This window comes from Cebus imitator, unplaced genomic scaffold (assembly GCF_001604975.1).
Source record: "Cebus imitator isolate Cc_AM_T3 unplaced genomic scaffold, Cebus_imitator-1.0 Scaffold220, whole genome shotgun sequence".
In the NCBI taxonomy this organism is placed as follows: domain Eukaryota; kingdom Metazoa; phylum Chordata; class Mammalia; order Primates; family Cebidae; genus Cebus; species Cebus imitator.
Window position 1 is genome coordinate 1,209,849 of NW_016107535.1, and position 21,988 is coordinate 1,231,836.

Genomic DNA, 21,988 nt, shown 5'->3' on the forward strand with positions numbered 1-21,988 from the left:
GAGGGTGGAGGGTAGGGCATGTGAAGGCCTAGAAGAAATGAGGCTGAAGGGACAAGTAATGTGCCAAATTATGAAGGTCTGTGCAAACCTTACTAGAGGCATTTGGCCTGATGGCTTTTAAGTTGTCAGAGGCAACAGCAGACTGGCATTTACCTTCTATCACCCATGGCCCTCGTATTCTTATTTTTCTAATAGACTCTTCAGAACTTATCCTCTTGGTGAACTATAGGAGATCATAAGTTCCCTATGCTGGAGTGTTCAAACTGAGGGCAGATGGTCACTCAACAGTGGGTGGGGTGCCAGGTTGCCAGGGATCAGGGTGGCATCTCAGCTTACCTACCCTCAGCTGAGTAAGAGCTTACTCAGCTCTCAACACAGAACTAGTACTTAACCTCCGTAGGCTTTAGTTTCTTCATGGATAAATAAAAAAATAATAATGCCAACCTCAGAATGGGTTTTGTGAGAGTTAACCGAATTGTATATGAACAATCCTTAAAATACTGCCTGTCACTCCAAAAAAGGACTGGCTTGAGCTATACAAAGGCCATGTGTACAGGACTGTAATGGATGCAGGCAAAAGGCAAGACCCGAGCCCTGCTTGCCTAAAAGTCTTTTGTGCCATTACTGAACCCATGAAAATGCTGCTGGTGGCCTAGGCCACCCGTGTGCTATCCTTGGACCAAATGACCCCCCAACTCCACCTGAAATTCTGTGCTTCTTTCAGCCTCTGAATGGGTAAACCAGTATTTTTCTAACACTGAGTCTCTAAATTTATACAACCTTCCCATTTTCTGTAAGCCCCTGCACATAAAAAGTTGTCACAGGAGGTTGAGAAAAGTCAGAGTATGAAAGAAACCAGAACAGGAAATGGGAACGAGGCTTTTGGTGGGATTAGCACTAATGACAACACCGTATGTGGTTCACTAAGCATCCGGATTATGACTTTGGTGCTTACACTCCTGGAGAGTTCCTCTTGAGTCAAAATTATCTTTTGTAGTTAACTTTATATGATGCTCGTGCTAACACCACGCTCATCAGGCTCACCTGAACAACTCACATACATTTCAGGAGAAACACAGTGATCATCCACCACACACCCATACAACAGTTTCAACATAATTAGTAGCATTTCTGGATCCAGCACAATACTCTTATAATGTATATGATGGAAGAAATGAACAACTCTAATTATACCTTATTAAATCTTATTAGTCCTTATTAGGACCCTATTATTCTTTAAAAGTGGGTTACTGAAGAAGAAAAAAAAGAAATGCTGGTCAAGTCTCGTTACATTCCACGAGTTTTGGGATAACCCATTTTTACTTTATGTGACACTGAAATTATTTTCATACTAAATAGTACTCAGAATGTGACTATGCTAAAACGTTTGAGTGAACTGTGCTGTAATAGGATCTGATCTTTTTTAAACCTCGGAACAAAATCTAAGAGCTCATATCTCCCATTTCAAACTGTGTTAGTTGTAAAGAGAAAAATATTTTATTATTCTGTAAAATGGGTGGTTACTCTCTATCTTGTCTCTCTGCTACCGTGGTTTTTTTTTTTTTTTTTGATACATTGTCTCACTCTGTCCCCCAGGCTGGAGTGCAGCGGCGCAGTCTTGGCTCACTTCAACCTCCGGCTAATTTTTGTATTTTTAATAGAGACAGTGTGTTTGGCCATGTTGCTCAGGCTGGTCTTTAACCCCTGACCTCATGTGATCCGCCTGCCTCAGCCTCCCAAAGTGCTGGGATTACAGGTGTGAGCCACTAGGCCCCACCATGTTCATATTTTTGTATGTGTACATTAGGTAGTTGAGAGGCACAGGGAGGTTAGGTAGTCTTACTCCTGAAATGTCTGAATTCAAACACTTATTAAGCACAAGGAAGGTGCTCAATAAATCCAATAAGGTGTTTTCACATTTCTGGTCAAAAGAATCCCACTTAAATTCATCCTCAGAAGAACCACTTTTTGGAGTTTTTATGTATAGGTAGCTCATGGTGTACTCTCAACAGTTATGAATGGAATTAGGTCCTGCTAGAGGTCAGGGTCAGGTATGGAAAGATCAAGGGATTAGTCAGGAGACCTAGATGGGAGGAGGGGAAGTCAGGTGCTTGGGCAGTCAGTTGTTTGTGTCGGGCAAGTAACGTTCCTTAAGTTTTTGCCTGAAGTGTAAAAGCGGGACTACGCTTTGTCCTATCTAACTCACCCGAGGATACAATAACCGGGTGAGAAACTGCTTTCACCATACGCTAATGTGAGGGGTGATTTTAGGTATTAATAGGAGAGAAGTTCAAGGAAAGGATGTCTCAGGCATGGAGCGCTTTCCAGGCAACGGCTGCTGCACATCATAACCCCCTAACACAGTAAGTGGTGGTTCTCCTCGGCGTTCCCACTTACAGATGTCAGAGGAGAAAAAAAAGCCAACTCAGACCTTCCAATAACAAGCAAGTCTGTATTCAAACCAGTTCACCCAGTTCGCAGACTTTTTTGAAGCTATAAGCATAGAGCAAGCTTTCTGGGCAGGGCTCAGAAGTAAACTTTAAACTCAGGGATTCATTTATTTGTGCACAGGACAGAGGAGGAAGTTGCCCCGAAGCAACTGAGTGCCATTGATATTCAGGGCTCACGGTCAACCAGGACCTTCCAGGAACTGGCTCTGGGCCAAGAGCAGTATAAATCACTGGGTGGTCCGCGCAGCTCCGGGACATCTAACCTGGTTCAAGCTTTGGGGCCAAAAAGGAGCCAGGGCCCTTCCTGGAGGCGGGAACCCGAGTGGGAGGCAGAGCGCCTGGGCCCGCTCCGACAGCTGTTGAGAGACGACCCTGCACGAGTCATTTCTCTGCCGAGAGCCTCAGTGTCCTCACGTGCCAAGCGGACGGGTTGGAAGTTGGTCTTTGCCAGCTCTGACACCTTGTAAGTTTTGAGTCTTGCTGGGAATCCAGGGCGGGGCTCATGAGGAAAATCTTGGAAGGGGATTTCATGGCTGGATCTCTCCCACCCAAGCTGGGTGCCCTAATTTGACGCCTTAATAGGAGCCGCAGGTTTTCCCGTTTCTCCTCGAGCCTCCGGACGCGGCCGCTTCCTCCTACGTCTCCTTCCTCTTCCTCCAGCAGAGGCAAAGTCTCCACATCTCCCTCTTTCCCTTCCTCCTTTGCAAGCTCCCTGCATTCCCGCGTCTCCTCCTCTTCCTCCCAGGAAATGCAGTGCCCTCCGTGCGCCCACCTTTTGGCAAAGCCACCGCCGGCTGCGGGTTTCCCCTCCCCCCGCCAGGCGAGCTCTGCGCGGCGGCCCAGCGGGCACACGCCTTCCCATACCTTACATGGACAAATGCGTGCAGGCAAAGTCAGGAATTCAGGCCCCTGACGTCAGCCTCCAGCGTTCAGGGCACCGCACTGGAGACCGAGGGGAGGGGGTGGGGACGGTGGGGAGGAAGGAGGGGGAAAGGCACCAACCAGCAGCCGCTCCAGCCCTGCCGAAGTTTCACTTTTTGTCTGTGGGTTCGTTCCCGGGTCCCGCGCGAGCTTTCCCGGGATAAGTAGATTTAGCGACCGGGGGAGAGCCGGGCGCTGCAAGGTAAGGGCTGGCTGCACGGCGCGGGGCCGGGGCCGGGGCGCGGGGCGCGGGGCGCTGGGCGCGGGCGGCGCGCTTGAGGAGGCCGGTGCGGGGCGCGGGGCCGAGCCTGTCCGGGGCTGGGGACAATGGGAGGGGGAGTGCCCGGGCACCTCCTCCTCTGCCTCTGCCTCCGCCTCCAGCCGCCGCCGCCGCCGCCGCCGCCGCTGCTGCCGCCCCGGCTGCCTCCTCCCAGAGGTATTGTTGCAAATCCTTCCTTCCCCTCTCCCTCCGCCCGCGGGCGCCTCGGGAACCCCCAGCCCTCCCTCGGCGCGAGCGCCTCCGGGGTGGCTGGAGCGCGGGGCGCGCGCCCTGCTCTGGCCTGGCCCGCTGTGCGGAAGTGTCGGCCGCGGCCCAATCACGGGGTGCACGCCATGGGGGAGGGGGGCGCAGAGTTTTTCCGAAAGCGTCGACCCCGGGCTAGGCGGGGTTGGAGCCTTGTGCGCCCCCTTCCCGGACTTTTCTGGGCGCCCAGGGGGCGGGGCCACGCCCATCCGCTTAGAGCTTTCGCGGAATCGCAGTTGTCACCGCGGAAAGGGCCTAGACGCAGCCAACCAAGTCCTCCCATTTTACAGTTGGGGCAGCTGAGGCCCAGAGAGAAGGAGGGTCGCCCTTAGGTTATTTACTAGAGGCCAAGCCGTGATTCAAATAGTTGGCTCCGGCCTTGAGTTCGCTTTCTCGAGGCATTTCTCTAGCACCCTGTGTGTGGCAGGCACTGAGCTGGGTGTGTTGGACGTTGCCCTCAAGGAATTCTCAGCTGAACCCAGGAGTCAAACCTGGCCCAGGTGGAAAGTGCTAAGTGCTGGAGGAAAGGCATAGACAAAGTTAAAGGAAGTTGCCGGGAAGGGGTTTGATTTTCTGGTCCCTGGGACGGCCCTTTGGAAAGCTCTCACTTAATGGGGCTTTTGAAGGATGAGGAGTTTCCTGAAGCCAGCCAGCGGCTTGGAGGAAGACATCTCTTCCAGGGAACTGTGGGCCAGAGGAGATGAAGTAGTGTGGGAAATGGAGATGAAAGTATACATGTTCTCTAGTTGGAGGCAAGAGGTTGGGGGTGGGGGAGGTTGTGACATGAGTTGAGCTAATCAGCGGAATTGTGCCTGGATGCTTGGACAGGGCACAGTCTTTGGAACCTCAGAGTCGTAGGAGGACCGAAAAATCTGTCTGGCTGCCCTTCCCGTAGAAGGGATCCAGTTTTCCCTCCTCAACACAAAACAACCAGTGAGAACTCAGGGTCTTCTCTGAGCGCTTTTACTGGTACCAAACTCACTTAACTGTTTCCAGTCTTTCTCTTTCTACTCCTTCCCCTTTTTCTACAATTCTTGCCTTTCCTGTAAAACTCATTCTCACTTAGGTGTTAGTGACTTGATGGCTTACCTTTCCCTGCATATGGGCATTTTAAGAAAGCCTAAAGGGAAGAAAGGGAAAGTGTGGATACACACCTTTAGAAAACGTCTAGCTCCCTCTTCCATCCGCCCCCTACCTCAACTCTTATACATAGAACAGGCAAAGGTGGTTGCTTCTCCTAGAGCCTACGGTGAGTAATGGTGGACAGTAGGGGGCTAGGACACCCAGTAGGGCTTTCTCCACATCATCGCCAGTTTTTCTGCTTGCATAGTTTCTGCCAGAACCACGGGGCAGTTAAAGGAAAGAGTATGTGGGCTCGGTGCGGTAGCTGACTCCTGTAATCGCAGCACTTTGGTAGTCTGAGGCGGGCGGATTGCCTGAGCTCAGGAGTTCGAAACCAGCCTGGGCAAAGTGGCAAAACCCGGTCTCTACTAAAAATACAAAATATTAGCCAGGCATGGTGGTGGTTACTTGTAGTTCCAGCTGCTTGGGAGTCTGAGGCAGGAGAATTGCCTGAACCTGGGAGACAGAGGTTGCAGTGAGTCGAGATCATACCACTGCACTCCAGCCTGGGTGACAGAGGGTGACTGCGTCTCAAAAAAAAAAAAAAAAAAAAAAGTTAAGTGTGTATTTTTGCATTTAGTTTCTGCAATGCAGTCCCCAACCCCAGCACTCAAGCCTTTATAGTCTAGAATGTAGGCTTCAGATGGGATTTTCCTAATCTGAATGGTAGGGGTAAAAGCCTGGGCCCTTATGGTCAGGCAATTCCCCCAGAGGCAGGCTGTCTGTAAGCAGCATGGGCTTAGAGTTGGTTTTGAGTGTAGGCAGAGGGAGGAGAAGCCAAGCTGATAAGCTGAATGCTATGGCTGGGACTTGAGTAGGATCTTTCTTGGAATGACACATTCTGGTGAAGACAGTTCCAGGAAGCAACGAACAGGAGAGGTAACTTGTTTGTAAAGGGCCTTAAAAATGCCAGGCTAAGGAGTTTGGATATATCTTAAAGTCATCATTTGATGGTTTTGAGCAGGCTGGGATGTGATTTAGAGGGGAGATACAGGGATTGGAAAGCCTCCTGCCGCCCAATTACAATGAGAGGCGATAATTTGGCCTAAGAATATTATTGGCCAGGTGCGATGGCTCACGCCTATAATCTCAGCATTTTGGAGAGCCGAGGCAGGCGGATCATGTGAGGTCAGGACTTTGAGACCAGCCTCGTCAACATAGTGAAACTCCATCTCTACTAAAAATACAAAAATTAGCCGGGTGTGGTGGCATGCGCCTGTAGTACCAGCTGCTTGGGAGGCTGAGGCAGGAGAACCACTTGAACCTGGGAGGAGGAGGTTGCAGTGAGCTGACATTGTGCCATTGCGCTCCAGCCTGGGCAGCAGAGCAAAATTCCATTCCCCTGGCCTCCTAAAAAGAATATTATCATTTGGTTCTTGTTCGTTTACTTGACATAGGTTACTGGGTACCGATTATGTATCATTGGCAAATATGAAAATCTTGTAGCAGATTCCCGTATTTTATTGAGACAAATAAGCTGTATTCAATCAATTCTAAAAGACACTTTTTCACATTTTAATATCATTGAAATGCGATTGTCTTATAATCACCATGTACCATAGTTGTGCAGTTTTTTTTTTCATTCTAAGTTGGTAATGGCACATCTTATAGTCAATGGCTTAAATCTGATAAAATTGTTAATCATGTCTTTTGTGACTGTACAGTGCTTTGCACTTTATAAAACACTTTCCAATCAGATATTCCATTTGAATCTAGGTCCCCTGAGAATTAGATCTAGTGTTGCTGCCACCTTCATTTTAACCCTTGCCCAAGGTCACATAGCTAATTAGAGATGTGCTCAAAATTACAGCCCAGAACGTTTGCATCTTGGTGATGACATGTGACTTTACCCTGCTGTGGAACTGGCATGGGTTAATTGGGAATGGGGCAAGAATTAGGTTGGATTTGATTTCAGAACTATGCTTGAGATGCTGGAATGATGGGATTTTTGTACATGGGCAGAGTGTAACTTGTGAGAACAGTAGCCCCCTTAGTCCAGGGATTTGCTGCATTAAATAGAAAAAAGACGGAGATAGAAAATGGCAGGTAGCATGGTAAAACCAGGAGTTGGAGCCTGCTTCCAGTGAAGCAGAAACTGGCTAGGCCCCGAGAGTACAAAGATGAAGTGTACGTGGTCCCTGCCTTTGAAGAGCACACAGGTGTGTGGTGTGTCTGTGTGTGTATGGGGTGGCGGGGAAGGTGGAGTGGGGCGTGTCCATGTATTAAGTGCTTTTGCAGGGTAAGTTTTGGCTGCTCTTCACTGAGAAGGCTCACCCTCAGGAAAGCCTCATAGGGAGGATGGTGTCTGAGCTGAACCTCTAGGATTGAGTAGGAGTTGTCCAGGTGGAAGAAGGACAAGTGAGAGAGGAACCTTCTAGCAAGATAGTAGCAGATGCAGGGAGAAGGTGCTTTATTATCCAGGCTGTGTTTTGAATGGCTATCCATGAAAGGGACAGTGGAAAATGGAAAAAGAAGAGGACTTTTACTTTTTAATAAATAAGGTTTAAATTAATCTCAATAGGGGCCTTTAAATGGTTTTGTAGAGATTCACAGGAGAATATGGCTGGCCAGGGGCTCTAGAGTCATCTCTGTGGGAGTAATTATTTAGATGGTAACAGGAGGCATAGCACCACTTTTAGTCTGAGTGAATCTGGGACTTTGACCCTGGGCCGCAATTAGAGGCTCCAAGCTGAATATATTCATTGGTGGGTGGAACTTTCCTGGAATATGGCTTTGGAGGGCTGTGCTTTGCTTGAAGAAACTTGGTAGAGGTGAGGAAGGAGAAGAGATAATCATATTTCTGCATGCAGGAAGCTAGTATTTGTGTGAAAATCTATTGGCTTGAGGAAGCATATGAGGCGGAGCATGAAGACGAGGGGAAGGGTGGAAAGATTTCAAGCGTGTTGTGGAAGTCTGCTGTAGGTTGTCTGGAGGCTTGGAGGAAAACGCAGATGTGTTCTTTATTTTTTTATTTTTATTTTTCAATTTTATTTGTTGTACTTTAAATTCTGGGGTACATGTGCAGAATGTGCAGGTTTGTTACATAGCGTGCCATGGTGGTTTGCTACACCCATCAACCCGTCGTCTACATTAGGTATTTCTCCTAATGCTGTCCCTCCCCAACCCCCACCCCCAACAGGCCCCAGTGTGTGATGTTCCCCTCCCTGTAACCATGTGTTCTCATTATTTAACTCTTACTTGTGAGTGAGAACATGTAGTGTCTGGTTTTCTGTTCTCGTGTAGTTTGCTGAGAATGATGGTTTCCAGCTTCATCCATGTCCCTGCAAAGGACATAAACTCATCCTTTTTATGGCTGCCTAGTATTCCATGCTGTATATGTGCCAAGTTTTCTTTAGTCAGTCTATCATTGATGGACATTTGGGTTGGTTCCTAGTCTTTGCTGTTGTGAACAGTAAGGCCAGGGCATCCTAAATGCTGGTCACATCAGTGAGATTGGTAGGTGGATAGGCAGCTGTAGGGTGAATGGGATTGATGCTTGGAAGCAGATAAACCAGAGCTGAGGCTAGAAAATGTTTACTTTTCTATCATTCTTTTAAAATAGTAATATCATTTTAAAACATTTTTGAATACTTACCACCTATTTAAGTAATTATACTGATTCATTAAAATAGGTTTTATGATTATCAGTCTCATTTTGCACATGAGAAAATGAATTTGGAGAAATAAGGTTACACAGCTACCAGGTGACATTGAAACTTCTGCCTGGTTTTATAGCCGCTTCACCACTCTTTTCTATGCCTTCATGGATGAAAAGTTCAAATCAACATTGCTGGTCTGTGTTCTTCCCTGGAATTTAATTCAGCCCACGTTCTGGGGGCCCTAGTGGTGTCACAACTGGGGATTCACATGGACAAATAGGCTTCTCAGTCGCACGCTGGTGCTGTCCTAGCCCCTTTTTCTCTCTTAAGATGCTACATTGGGTGTCGTCTCTTCCCAAATTGGAAAGAACTAAGCCATTCTAGCAAGTCTTCCGCCTCTCTCAACAGAGCCCTCCTGCCCAGTCCCTTGTGATAAGGATGCAATTATCCTTGAAGAGAGGCAGTTGGGGTAATACAGTAACAGTGACGAAGTCTTGCTGTCAGTCCTTGCCTTCGATCTTATGGCTCCTGTAACAGTGTTCTGTGTTCTCTGGTGCTGAACCTTGTAGCTTCTATATCCTCTAGGAAAGCTTCCTGGCTCAGGGCTCTGAGGGATCACCTATAATCCTTCCTACCACCTACCTGAGTCAAGGAGGCCTTTTATATTTTGACAATCCACAGATAAAGGCATTAATAGTCTCATTATTGTGTAGTGAAGGGAGATAGACCCCAGGATGTTCAGGAGCTGTTTAGTGAATGAGCAGTGTTTATGGACACAAATATGCATGTATCACCACTTCATCTTACATATTTGCTTGTCTGCCTCCTCTCCACTTTAAAATAAGCTGCTTGAGGATGACAGGGATGTCTGCCTGTTGGTAGTTGTATTCCCAGTGCCCTGAAGAGTGCCTGACACATGGTAGGCACTCCAGAAATACTCGCTTGATGACGAGAGGGAGTAAAATAGCTCGCTGCAGCCACAGGATAGCAATCATGGGGGAGGGGGACTGTTTTTACGGCCCCAGAACCTTGAGCCTGTTGTTGCTGCCACAGGTGGCACTGGGCAGCCTGCCAGCAGAGTGAAGCTTGGGGTACTGGAAGTGTGGAGTTGAGAGTTGTGAGATTAATTATGCTAAGGGTAATTGCAACTGTAACTGCTCTTTCACTTTTCCCTCACACAGACAGGTGGTCTTGAACATTCTGCTGTTTTCTTTTCTTTTCTTTTTTTTTGAGACAGAGTTTTACTCTGAGAATTTTTCTTGTTGCCCGGGCTGGAGTGCAATGGCGTGATCTCAGGTCACTGCAACCTCCGCCTCACAGGTTCCAGTGATTTTCCTGCCTCAGCCTCTCAAGTAGCTTGGATTACAGGTGCCCACCACCACATCTGGCTAATTTTTGTATTTTTGTAGAGATAGGGTTTCACCATGTTGGCCAGGCTGGTCTTGAACTCCTGACCTCAGTTGATCTGTGCACCTTGGCCTCCCAAAGTGCTGGGATTACAGGAGTAAGCTACCATGCCAGGCCCTCTGTTTCCTTAATCCAAGCCTTTTCTTATGTTGTTTTCTCTACCTGGAGTTTCCATCCTCTCTGTCTCTGCCTGTTGTAACCCCTGTGATTCTAGGATCAAGATCAAAATCTGCCTTGTGCCATGAAGCAATTTCCAGACTCCTTACCCCTTCCAACCCACACATATCTGTGATCAGATACAACTCAATTTCATGTATTGAGTTCAGTACTTGTGTACAAAGCGATTACTGTATGCTGGGCAGAAATGCTAGATACTGGTTACAAAGGAAACTGAGATAGACTCTGCCTTCCAGAGTCCTCATTGTATCATAGGAAAGAAACTGAAAGAGAAGACGCTAGTGCCCTAATAAAATGATGAGCAAAGAGCTAATGAGAACACGGAGAAAGGAGTGACCAGTCATCTAGAAGAACTGGTGAATGCCTATGGAAAAGAAGACATTGGATTGGGTTTTGAGGAGTGAATAGGAGTTTACATGGTGGACAGGAGTGGAAGAGCTTTCTACGCATAGGGACCTTGATATATGTGCACAGGCCTGAGGCCTAAAAGTGTTTGAGGAATGTAAATGTGTATTTGGAGATCACTGTGAAAGATGGGGCTGACTAGGGAGTGTTAGTAAAGGGCTGTTGGACCCAGCTAAGGATGATGGCAGAGGTGGGAGAGGGCAGGAAGGCCTTTATTATTTTTTTTGAGCAAAGAGGGCCTTGTTGGATCTGTATTTCAGAGAGCTCTGGTGGCAGAGTGAGGGCAGGTTAAGACCAGAGGCAGAGACCCAGCTTAGAAGGCTGCTGAAATGTTTCAGGATAGGAGAAACGGGCGTGTGTCAGGTCAGCAGAGTAGGGAGTGAACAATGGATTCCCAAAGCTGTTTGCTGCTAGACTAATATCAGGTAGCTTAATTCCTACTTTTTTCTTTCTCATTGTTTGACAGCTTATCATTCTTGGCTGGGATTTTTTTTTTTTTTTTTTTTTTACACCAAAATACCAAGGTAGTCAACAGGAGAAGCAGCAAGCATGGACTGGGGCCTTCTTGGCCAGAATGATCGGATCCCTTGTATAGATAAGGAAATTGAGGCCCCAGAAAAGGGACAGACTTGCTCCATCACACCCTTGTCAGCTGAAGTGGAGTTGGGCCACAGCCTTTGCTCCCAGGCCACCCCTGTTTCCAGATGTTTTTCATTCTTGATTTCTGCTATACCGCACACGTTCCTTCCCCATTCCTCCTTCTACCTCCAGGAAGGAGCTTCTCTGCTTTGGAGAATTTTAGGAGAGGATGTAACTTGAAGATCATTGTATCTTAGGCTTGAAACTTGTGCTTCATACTGTGAAAGCAATTGGATTAAGATGGCTTCGTTTGAGTGTGTGTGGTCTGGGGATTTATTTATGTTACTGCCGTGAATCGCTGCCATTGATGCTTGTTTGCAAGAACCACGCTATGCCCCGGTGCTAACATCAAGGTTCCTTTCTTGTTACAGCTCTCTGCCCCTGCTCTCTGCCGTCTCCATTAATATTTACTTATTTTTGCTTGCCTAAAGGTTTTTAGGCAGTAGTTTTAGATCCATTACAAGGTAGATCCTCTTGTCTTTACCTTCCCTATTAAATCTGCCCATCACAATGTATCTCACAGAAACCAGGAGCATTTTAGAGCCTTCACTGTACTTTTAATGTAGCAAATGCATTTTATGCTCATTTTTATTACTTTGTTCCCAATTTTAATCCAAGAGAAAAGTTGGCTAGATGAGTCTTATCTTGCAGATAGTGGTCAAGAGATTCGAGGGTGATAAAACCTTTCTGACCAGGGTGCAGGGCCTCGAGTGGCAGGGGGAGAATCAAACGCCTCTCTCCAAAACACCTGTCTTGCTTTTTAACTTTTGCAAATGAGCATAGTTGATGTGAACATCCCTGCAAGCCCTTTACACAGGCGAGAAATAGTTATTGTTTCACTAGTACAAATTAGTAGCATTAGCTGTCTATGTTTGAGGCTTTGGAAGGCAAGACTGAAAGTCAGATTTGGGACCGGGGAGTTCAAGGATCTGGGCTTCATCATACTAGATCATTTTGGCAGTACCAGTGATTTTTGTGTAGGGAAAACAAAGACCTGTGTTTGGACTAACCACAAACCCTGTGATCTTGAACAAGTTCTGGAACATTCTTGAGCCTAAATTACCTTTCAGTGGAAATCCTGTGATATATCACAATGCATTCATGAGAATCTGGGGCATTTCCGTGGGGTACTTTGTCAATGGCAATGCAGTCTGTACATGTGGCCGATTCTGGATGCCCAGCATGGCATCCAGCACACAGTGTTGACACCTTACTCTACTTGTGAGGCTCAAGGGATTTAGACCCAGACAACTCCTAGCTCAAGACCTCACTGTGCTGTTTAATAATGGGGCACTGTTTGGTTTCCCCACATATTCATTTTTAGACCTCTTATTAATGAGGTCACCACTGTTTAGCATAGTGTGCCCCCAAAAGTGGGATGAGTGTCACGGGCATTTCCAGGTTGTGCAGAGTGGTGATTTGTCACCAGTAGATAGCTGTGCAATGCCCCTTCTTCCACTGCCACCATCCCACCTTCTCTTGGGTTTTGTTTGCACTGTTTGTGTCTGTTACCCATGGAGGGTCTGCTTCTACTATTGTAATTGCTTGTGTTGTGGCTTTGCATCATAGCTGGAGATCCCCCTGTAATTCAAACAGAAAGCTGATGTTGAAGGTGAAGCCAGGTCTTCTTCAGAAACTTGTGTGGGAACCTTTCATGAGCTAGGTAAGCATGAGGATCAGGACAGTTCCAGGTCACTGACCTTAAAGCAGGATGCTTTGACCTGCTTCCAGCATGCACCTTTCCTGCTAAAGCCATTGTTAGTGTTCCTTAGTTACTTAGGCCACCACCCAGCAGCACAGCTGTCAACTTGCAGAGGACTTCAGTGGTGTCTGTAGTGTTGCATTTTACTCTCGTACGTGTCTGATTTGGAGGATACATTATATGATCACCTACTTATAGGTGAATATTGAGTGAGGTAGTGTAAATAACGTGCATAAGACCAGGCATAAGTCAAGGACTCAATAAACATCCACTGTTTTGTTAAAGGAGGTGCTAGGTGCTCAAGAAATGTCTGCTGAATGGCCAGGCATGGCGGTTCACATCTGTAATGTCAGCACTTTGGGAAATTGAGGTGGGTAGATCACTTGAGGTCAGGAGTTCGAGACCAGCCTGGCCAACATGGTGAAACCCCGTTTCTACTAAATACACACACACACACACAAATTAGCTAGGTGTGGTGGACAGTGCCTGTAATCCCAACTACTCGGGAGGCTAAGGCAGGATAATTGCTTGAACCGAGGAGGCAGCGTTGCAGTGAGCCAAGATGGCACCATTGCACTCCAGCCTGGGCAACAGAGTAAGACTCCATCTCAAAAAAAAAAAAAAAAAAGTGCTGAATGAACTACATTTATAGAAGTGGAATTTAAGTCTGTTCGAAGGGTATGTCAAAATTGTAAGCACTTAGTGTTTATGAGGGTTGATAAAAACATGTTAATGTATATCTATATTGTGAGAGAGTGTCATGGGAGAGGCACACATGAAGGACTGGGGGACTTGTGAGTTGCTGGAGCTTGTTGGAAGTGCTGGGACTTCAGTTAGACATTGAAGGACGGGAAGGCTTAGACCAGGATGCAGCAGGCAGCTGAATTGCTCTGGCTACTGAGAGTTAAGAAATAAGACTGGTTCTCTGTTCATGTGTGTACTTTAGCTGGGTTCCTGAATCTGGTATTTTCCATCCAGTGGCCCATCTTGATAATGATCTTTAACTGTAACTATGGAAGCCTAATGCTATACTAAGCTCCGTGCCAGGAGGTCACTGTGGAAATTCATTTTTATTATGCAGAATCATCTGCACTTGTACTTCCTGTGAATTTCCACTGAAGATTGTTCTTGTTTAGTTTAAGGAAGAAAATAACTTGGTTGGCACCTGGAGCTTCTGTCTTGTTTGGTATGAAAACTAATCATTTTCAGGAAGTGCAATAAAGAGTTGCCACCCACAGGGCTGGGTGTGCCCTGACTCATGGGAAAGGCAAACTCTGCAGTGGCCAGGCAGGTAAGTGACACCTTTTCTTAGAATGAGGTGAAAGATAGGTCAGTGTTCCAGTAGCTGGTCATTTCCACTCTGGAAATCTCTCTTGTTGGCCATAGTTTAATAGCTTTACATGCAGAATATTTAGGGTCCCAGCAGTGACAGCAGGACAGAACCCTAAATATAACATTCTTTCCATAAATTTGACACATTTGTGTATTCGTTTGATACCATGTGTTAGGTGCACCTGTGAAAGAATGAGTGATATGTTACCCTGGGTTTTGAAGATGAAAGCACAAATGCAGTGTGGTCTCTGCTTTCAGGAGGCCATATAAATAATCAAGACAGAATGTAGAAGTATATGCAAAAAATATCTGAAGGGGCTAGGTGCGGGAGCTCACATTGTAATCCCAGCACTTTGGGAGGCCGAGGTAGGAGGGTCACTTGAGGCCAGGAGTTCAAGACTATCCTGGACAATATAGCAAGATCCCATCTCTAAAAAAATAAAAATAAAAAAAATTAGCCAGTGTGGTGGTGCATGCCTATAGTCCTAGCTGCTCAGGAAGCTGAGGCAGGAGGATTCCTTGAGCTCCAGCATTTGAGGGTGCAGTGAGCTATGATCACACCATTGTACTACAGCTGGGGTTACAGAGTGAGACCCTGTGTGTCAGAAAAAAAATAAAGTCTGATGGCTCTAATTGGAAGCTAACTAACTCTGGGGACCTAGGGAAACTCAGATAAAGAGATTGCCATTTGATTGGGCATTGAAGGGTAAGTGGGAATTTGTTTGGTGGGCTGGAGGAGGAGAAGATGTCTAAGTGGGATACATAACATGGGTAGAAACATGGAAGTGAAAAAGTGCATTGTGCCTTGAAAAACTGGAGTCATGTAGGCGGACTGCATGGTAGAGAGGCTATGGAGATGGGTGAGGGTCTACATTGAGAGAAACCTTGATTGCTGTACTGGGAACTTGAGACTGCATTGTGAATGGAGAATCAAGTAGATCAATGAGATGACTGGATCTGTGCTTTAAGAAAACAATCGTCTGTGGTGTGTGAGATGAATTGAAGGCGAGGGTACTAGAGACAGCAGAGCTGTCTGAGCTACCACAATAGCCCAGGCAAATGACAAAGCAAACGTGAATTAGGGTTGAGGCAGTAGATATGAGAGATGACTCACAGATAGAAGTCACCAGTCTTTTCATGTTGCGTAAGAGGAAACTCAGCCCCTAAGAAATGACATGTGCAAAATTCATAGCCCTGGTCACAGCGAAACACTGAGGTGATCTCATCCTCTGCCCAGGGTCTTAGATGGGTGACATAACATATGGCTTTTGAGAGAACTGTTTGTCAAGGAAGATCTTCACCCTTTTTTATCTTGTAAGGATTCCTTGACATTTCTTAATTCTGAATAAGAGAGATTGGCTCTTTCTGGAGTTATTGAATCTCTAATTGCATGAGGTATTCAAGCAGTGGCTGACTGGAATATTACCATGGAAGTTCGGACATGGGTTGAAAACCCCTCTACAAGGTGTCTGAGACCTGTCAACCCTGAAGTGTATGTGTGTGTGTGTGTGTGTGTGTTTCTTCCTGAGACAGGGTTTCACCATGTAGGCCAGGCTGCTCTCGAACTCCTGACGTCAGGTGGTCCATCTGCCTTGGCATCCCAAAGTGCTGGGATTACAGACTCTTTTTAGAAAATTTAAATCCTGGGAAAAGAGGCTTAGAACAATCTTACCTGGAAGTGCTTTATCTGTTTGGCTCCTCAGGATTATTTTAGACAAAGGCAGAGAGAGTTACAAATGGATGACTGAACTCTAAGAATGGTGGCAGGTAGTTCATTCAGAGTAGTGATGGGACAACCATTTTGTTGTCAATAAATTAGCACTCACTCATCTGGGAGATGTTGGTAGGCTGTGTCAGCTTGCAAGGTCCTGATCAAAAGGGAATCCATCCACATAACGTAATACTTATCTTCCTGTTGCCATTTCTTACAGGGCTTTACGGATAACCATGTGTTTTCCTACAAATGACAGGGCAATCGTACCAGTTGTCCTGTGGATGATTATTATTATGCCCAAGTTTTATCAGGAGCTTGAGCCTGGGAAAGGTTACATGATTTGCCCAAAGTCCAAGGAAGTTAAACATTGAACCAGGACTTCAATGTTTTCTATTGTAAATTTTCTTCAATAAGTTTCCTATTATTGCAATACCAAATTCTTCCTGTTCCCTGCCTGTGCAGATCTCTGAGCCAAGCTCTAGCTTTTGTTCATATTCATATCCCCAGCATCTACTGCAAATCCTGATATGTGATAAATAATGTAATAAATGTTTATTGAATGAACCTGTGAATGAATGAATAATATATGTGAAGTAATAAATCATGACTTGCGTTTTAAGAATATCTTAAATTAATGAACAAACACACACCACCATCTAATTGAGTACCTTCTTGGCACGTTATCTTTTCCTTACAGTGGTTACAATTTTTGTCCCTTGCATTATGTGGTTATCTCTCAGGGACGTGGTAGAAACTGCATGAATAGTTTGGAGAGCTAGAAGGTTTGGATTTAAATTATAGCTCTGCTACCTGTTAGCCATATAATTGTGTGCTCGTTATTCAGCCTCTCTGAATCTCCAATTCCTCATCTGTAAAAGGGTATAATAGTATCTTTTACATGATTGTGGAAGGAATTCTATGGTCAGTGTAGTAAAGCCTCAAAGCCTGCCATGTTGACTGGGCACGATGGCTCACGCCTGTAATCCCAGCACTTTGGGAGGCTGAGGTGGGCAGATCACCTGAGGTCAGGAGTTTGAGACCAACATGGTCAACATAGGGAAACTCCATCTGTACTAAAAATACAAAAGTTAGCTGGGCCTGGTGGTGCGTGCCTTTAGCTCTAGCTACTTGGGAGGCTGAGGCTGTAGAACCACTTGAACCTGGGAGGGCAAGGCTGCAGTGAGCTGAAATTGTACCACTGCACTCCCAGCCTTCCATGCAGTGCCACTGAAAAATGTTATGTGTGTGTGTGTGTGTGTGTGTGTGTGTGTGTGTGTGTTTAGGATTCCCTGTCAACCCATCAGCTAATAAGGCACCCAATGTCTTTTTCCTTTTATTTCTTCTAAGTATGACCTATGTAGACTTTAAATAAATACTTGCTGACTGGCTAAATAAGTTTTAATTTATTTCAGGGCAGAATTATAGGCACAAAAGTCCCAACTGCTCTGTTACTTTTCAAATAAATTGCCAGTCAGCCTCCAGAAAGACTACTGACTTGCACAGTCATTAATAATGTGTGAATCTACTTGTTTCTCTGTGCACTAACCGGCATTTAATTTTATAACTTGGGTTCATCTTTGCTAAATTAATGTGTAAGAAATATCTTATTGTTTTAATTTGGATTTCTTTAATTACTAAAAACATTTCCCAACTAATGGTTTAGTATTTGTGTTTCTTTTTATGTGGATTGTCAAATGACAATATTGAAAAGTAGTCTGGCTGAAGAAGCTTTGTTTAGTGTTTTGACTTTCTTAAATTTATTTATTTATGCATTCATTCATTCTCTCAGTCTTTAGTGAGCTACCTACTCTGTGCCAGGCACTTTTCTAGGCACTGCACATACTATGAAGAAAAAAATAAATGAATCAAGACAGTGACTTCCAACGTCTTCATTTAACACGTGTGATAGTTGAGGCCTAGAAAAGTGAGGTTAACTAGTTAGAATATAGCTTGTTCAGCAGCAGAGCCAACCATTTATTTGAACAGTAGTGATTTTAAATGTTTTGTGTCCGTAGCCTTTTAAACCATGGAGACCTGGAAATTTCAGTATTGTGATGTTAACATCTCTAAACTGTGTCTACGTTGAGAAATCAGTGTCCCGATTTTTAGTTTAGAAAATATGGTCACCTGGTTTGATCAGTGGAAATATAAATCATTCCTAGACCTTGCTAATACTTAAGTCTAGATTCATTCTTAAATGAATAAGCTTAATATTTAAAATAGGATCAGAAAATGAATCCCAACCCAAGCTGTTTGGACCATTTGTGAACATCTTTTGACATGTTTTTTGGTAAATAAGAAGAACTGATGACATATTTCCTTATCAAATAAAATAGACAATTTAGATTTAATAAGGCAGTTATCTTTAGGTAATAAAAATTCAACTAACTTGCCATAACTATCTTGTTTAAAGTCAATTAAGAGCCTCATATTTCTCACTTGCTGGGTAAAATTTAATAGAACTTCAGTTAAGCATTTATTGCTTATTTAATTCAAAATTAAGTTAATCACCACAGTTGGTAACAACCACTGAGTATTTAATTAACATTCAGCAAACTATCTTATTAAGTCCAAATTAGATACAGACAGGTCTTGTTTATCCCCATCAGTTTGCAAACACCACTTCTCCCCCACCTCCCATCGCAAAGGGCCTTTGGTTTTCCTGCAGTTTTTCTTTTATGATTGATCATTTTCATTTCCTTCTGGTTAAGACTTCTAACTTGGGTGAAAGAGGAGAAGAGGCAGCTTCTCTTCTTCTATCATGTTATGGAAACTTTTGGCTCACAGTATAGCTGAGAAGCTTTTCCAATCTTTTCTCTTCTCTTCCATCCCATTCTATTACATTTCATTTTTCAAAAGCTATTGAGCACCTTCTCTGTGTGAGGCTTCTTATAATCGCTAAGGAGGCTATGAAGGAGGTCATTCTGACATATTTGGTTTTATTTTGTCATCCTAGAAATGAGAGGATTGGGTTTTGTTTATCCGTGTAACACATATTATAGGCTTGCAGTGTGTAAGGCACTTAGCTGAGTGTTGTGGATACACCTTGATTCAGACAAGGCCCCGGCTTCTAAGGAGGGCACAGTTCAGTGTGAGAGCTGCGAAGTACTGCTGTAGAAGTACGAAGCTCCTTTAGAATGCTGTGATTCTGTAAGACAGTATTTCCCAAAGTGTTAAGGCTGTTCTATTAAGAAAAAGGTCCTGTAGCCAAATAAGTTTGAAGAAGTCCAAGTTAAACAAAATTAAGGAAATTTCAGTATTGCATATCTTTACCATGGGGTTTTTCTGAGTATTAATAAACTAATGCACATTCTGACCTCCTAAGTTCGTTTCCCAAAGTTATCCAATCACAGAACACTTGTATCCTCCTACTCCCTTTTTTTTTTCCCAGAGCATTTCTTGGGCTCAGTGATGCAATACTGTTTGGGGACAGCCGCTGTGGACCGTGGACCCTGGCCACCAGCCTCCCACAGCCCAGAAGGGGTAGTCAGACATCACCCTAGTAATATGATACAGGGTCAGAATTCTACTTTGTCTGAAAGTTGTGCACCTAAAGTGAGTGATTTTAGGCATAGAATGTTTTAGCTGGAGTGGAGAGTATGTGATCCGGACAGCCTTTCCTCGTGGAGGAGTGCTGGGTCTTGTGGGAGATACAGTAGAAGTAGAGAGGCCTGGAGGGTTGCCAGAGAGTCACTGGGAACAGAATAACTGTGATATTCTGACATGGCCGATTTGGTGGAGACTCCCTAACACACAGACATAACATAGGCCAATTTTCATTACGTGTAGCCTGAATCTGGAGAAGTAAGAGGCAATGAATGTTTTGGCGCAGAACTTTCTGCCTTTGGCTTTGTTCCAACTGAATGACTGTCCATCTGCGGAAGTGATTGTTGATTCATGTCTGTAAGACATTCTCATCCTCATGCTTTGTTTGGGGCAGAGACTCTGTCGTGTGAATCAGTCATTTATCTATTTGTTTGTTTATTGTGATGGAGTTTTGCTCTGATGCTCAGGCTGGAGTGCAGTGGTGCAATCTCGGGTCACTGCAGCCTCCACCTCCCGGTTCAAGCAATTTTCCTGCCTCAGCCTCGCCAGTAGCTGGAACTAGAGATGTGCGCCACCACACCTGGCTAATTTTTCTATTTTTAGTAGAGACAGAGTTTCATTGTATTGGTCAGGCTGGTCTTGAACTCCTGATTTTGTGATCCACCCGCCTCAGCTTCCCAGAAATATAAGAGGGAGTCTCAGCTTCTTCATGAACAGCATCATTCTAGCCAGTTTAGTTTCCATTTACCTTGTCATATACCACTTCCTCCACCTTACCTTCCCCGCTAGCTTCTCTTATTCTGGTGAATAAGAATTGTTCTTATTCAAAAACAAGAATATTCAAGAATAAGCATTGTCCTTTGTCTTCATTTTTCATTCTTATTTGTCTGAACCATCTTTTTCATGTAAGGCAAGGTACTCTTTTACATTCTTCCTGGAAAGACATCTACTTCATTTAAAATAATGCTACCAATTTTCTCCTCTCTGGTAGCAACCGGCAGATGGAAGGTGCTAGTTGAGGTGGAGGATAATCTACGATTATGGTCCACCATATTATGAGAGCTTTCACCTAAGAGTGAATTCTTTCAGAGCCTCTCAGCAATACCTGCCTTGTTTTTCATATCTGTATAGAAAGGAAAACCGGCACAGAAGTGGAAAGAACTGGGTTATGTTTCTCATTCCATTTTAGGCATGAATTTTTCTGAGTCTGAGCCTCAGTTTATCTGTCTATGAAAGGTTAGGGTTAAGCTATGTGTACCCCTCAGGGCCCTTTCACCTAGAAAATGTTGAATTTTAATGTTTACTAAATCAACACAAGCTGAAGTCAACCTGGGCTGTTTGATCCTACATGTATTTTTGAGCCTGGCAATACAAGGAAACATCTGCAGTGAGCATAGCTTCATGCCCACACACAGTAGGCATTCCGTGAGTATTGGTTCTCTTCCATCCTAGCTCCTTCTGGATTCATTTTCTTTTTATTGCTTGTTGCTTTTAATCACCCAAGCTTATCTCTTTCTTGTCTACACCCTCAGTACTGTACATCTTCCTTTCTCATTCTCCATCTGGATAGCTTCCTCTCCTCATCTTTTTCTCTCCTGGCCGTGCCTATGGGTGCTGTCCACTCTGAAACCTTCCAAAGACAAATGGCTGCAATGGAGGGGCAGATTGATGGGTGGTGGTCCTGGCCAGTTACAGATCTTTCCAAGAGCCTAGCACCATTTCTTTATGGAATTGTATTGTTCCATGGGTGAGGCCAAGTCTTGTCCTCAAGGATCCCATAATGGAGGTGAGATGCTTACCCACTTCTTTTTGATGCTTAGTGGAAACAGCAGCTCATGCGGTGTGTTATACATTGGAGAGGTTTTTGCCTTCTGGGATTGGGCAATGCACGATTAGGTTCTCAGCATGGATTCTTGAGTATCTAGGAACACCAGTCATGTGGAAAGCTTAAGCTTATTTTGCAGACCTTGAAAAGACAGGCTGCATCTTTCATTTCACTCCTTACCCAAACTGACACTTCAGGGATGAAAATGTCAGCAGACAGCCAGCGAGCGGCCAACAAAAGGGCAATGATGTGGGCTGGTGGTGCACCTCTTCAGGGATGATACGCCAGGGAGGGCAGAGCACCATTCCGACAAGGCCAGGGATAGCGTTCTGATGTGGAGAGCCCTTGGTAACTTCGGTGAGGTTTGGTTCTGCTCCAGTACAGATTTTCAGAAGCTGAGAATTCACCTTGAGAGTCCTTTTTGCTGCTGCTTCTTTGTATTAAACATGCTACTCACCTTTCAGTCTTTGTCTTTAGTCATTTGACTATTCCTAGTTAGACAGGCCTAATTCTAGAAGCATTTTCAAAGCTCTGCTGTAAATATGTAGTGCTTAAGAGCCAGAGGTCTGGAGCCACACTGCCTGGATTTGCATTCTGGCCCTGCCAAAAATACTTCAACTTGTTAC

At 44.9% G+C, this 21,988-nt stretch overlaps 2 protein-coding genes across 5 annotated transcripts in view; one reads left to right on the forward strand and one right to left on the reverse strand.

The window, feature by feature from the left end:
• Positions 1 to 2,432: 2,432 nt before the first annotated feature.
• On the reverse strand, positions 2,433 to 4,103 carry LOC119474239 (translation initiation factor IF-2-like). Its single transcript, XM_037746093.1, has one exon. The coding sequence runs from the start codon at positions 4,101 to 4,103 to the stop codon at positions 3,366 to 3,368; it is 738 nt and encodes a 245-aa protein (XP_037602021.1). The 3' UTR covers positions 2,433 to 3,365.
• The window catches only part of LOC108318535 (LIM domain containing preferred translocation partner in lipoma), a 731,582-nt gene continuing 713,041 nt past the window's right edge, over positions 3,448 to 21,988 (forward strand). For 3 of the 4 annotated variants that reach the window (XM_017549618.2, XM_017549612.2, XM_017549620.2), the window contains exon 1: positions 3,448 to 3,573. The gene's annotated coding sequence lies outside the window, so the exon portion shown is untranslated. Of the gene's footprint in view, positions 3,574 to 3,760; positions 3,808 to 21,988 lie in introns of those variants that run through there. The other variant, XM_017549616.2, reaches the window with a different exon arrangement.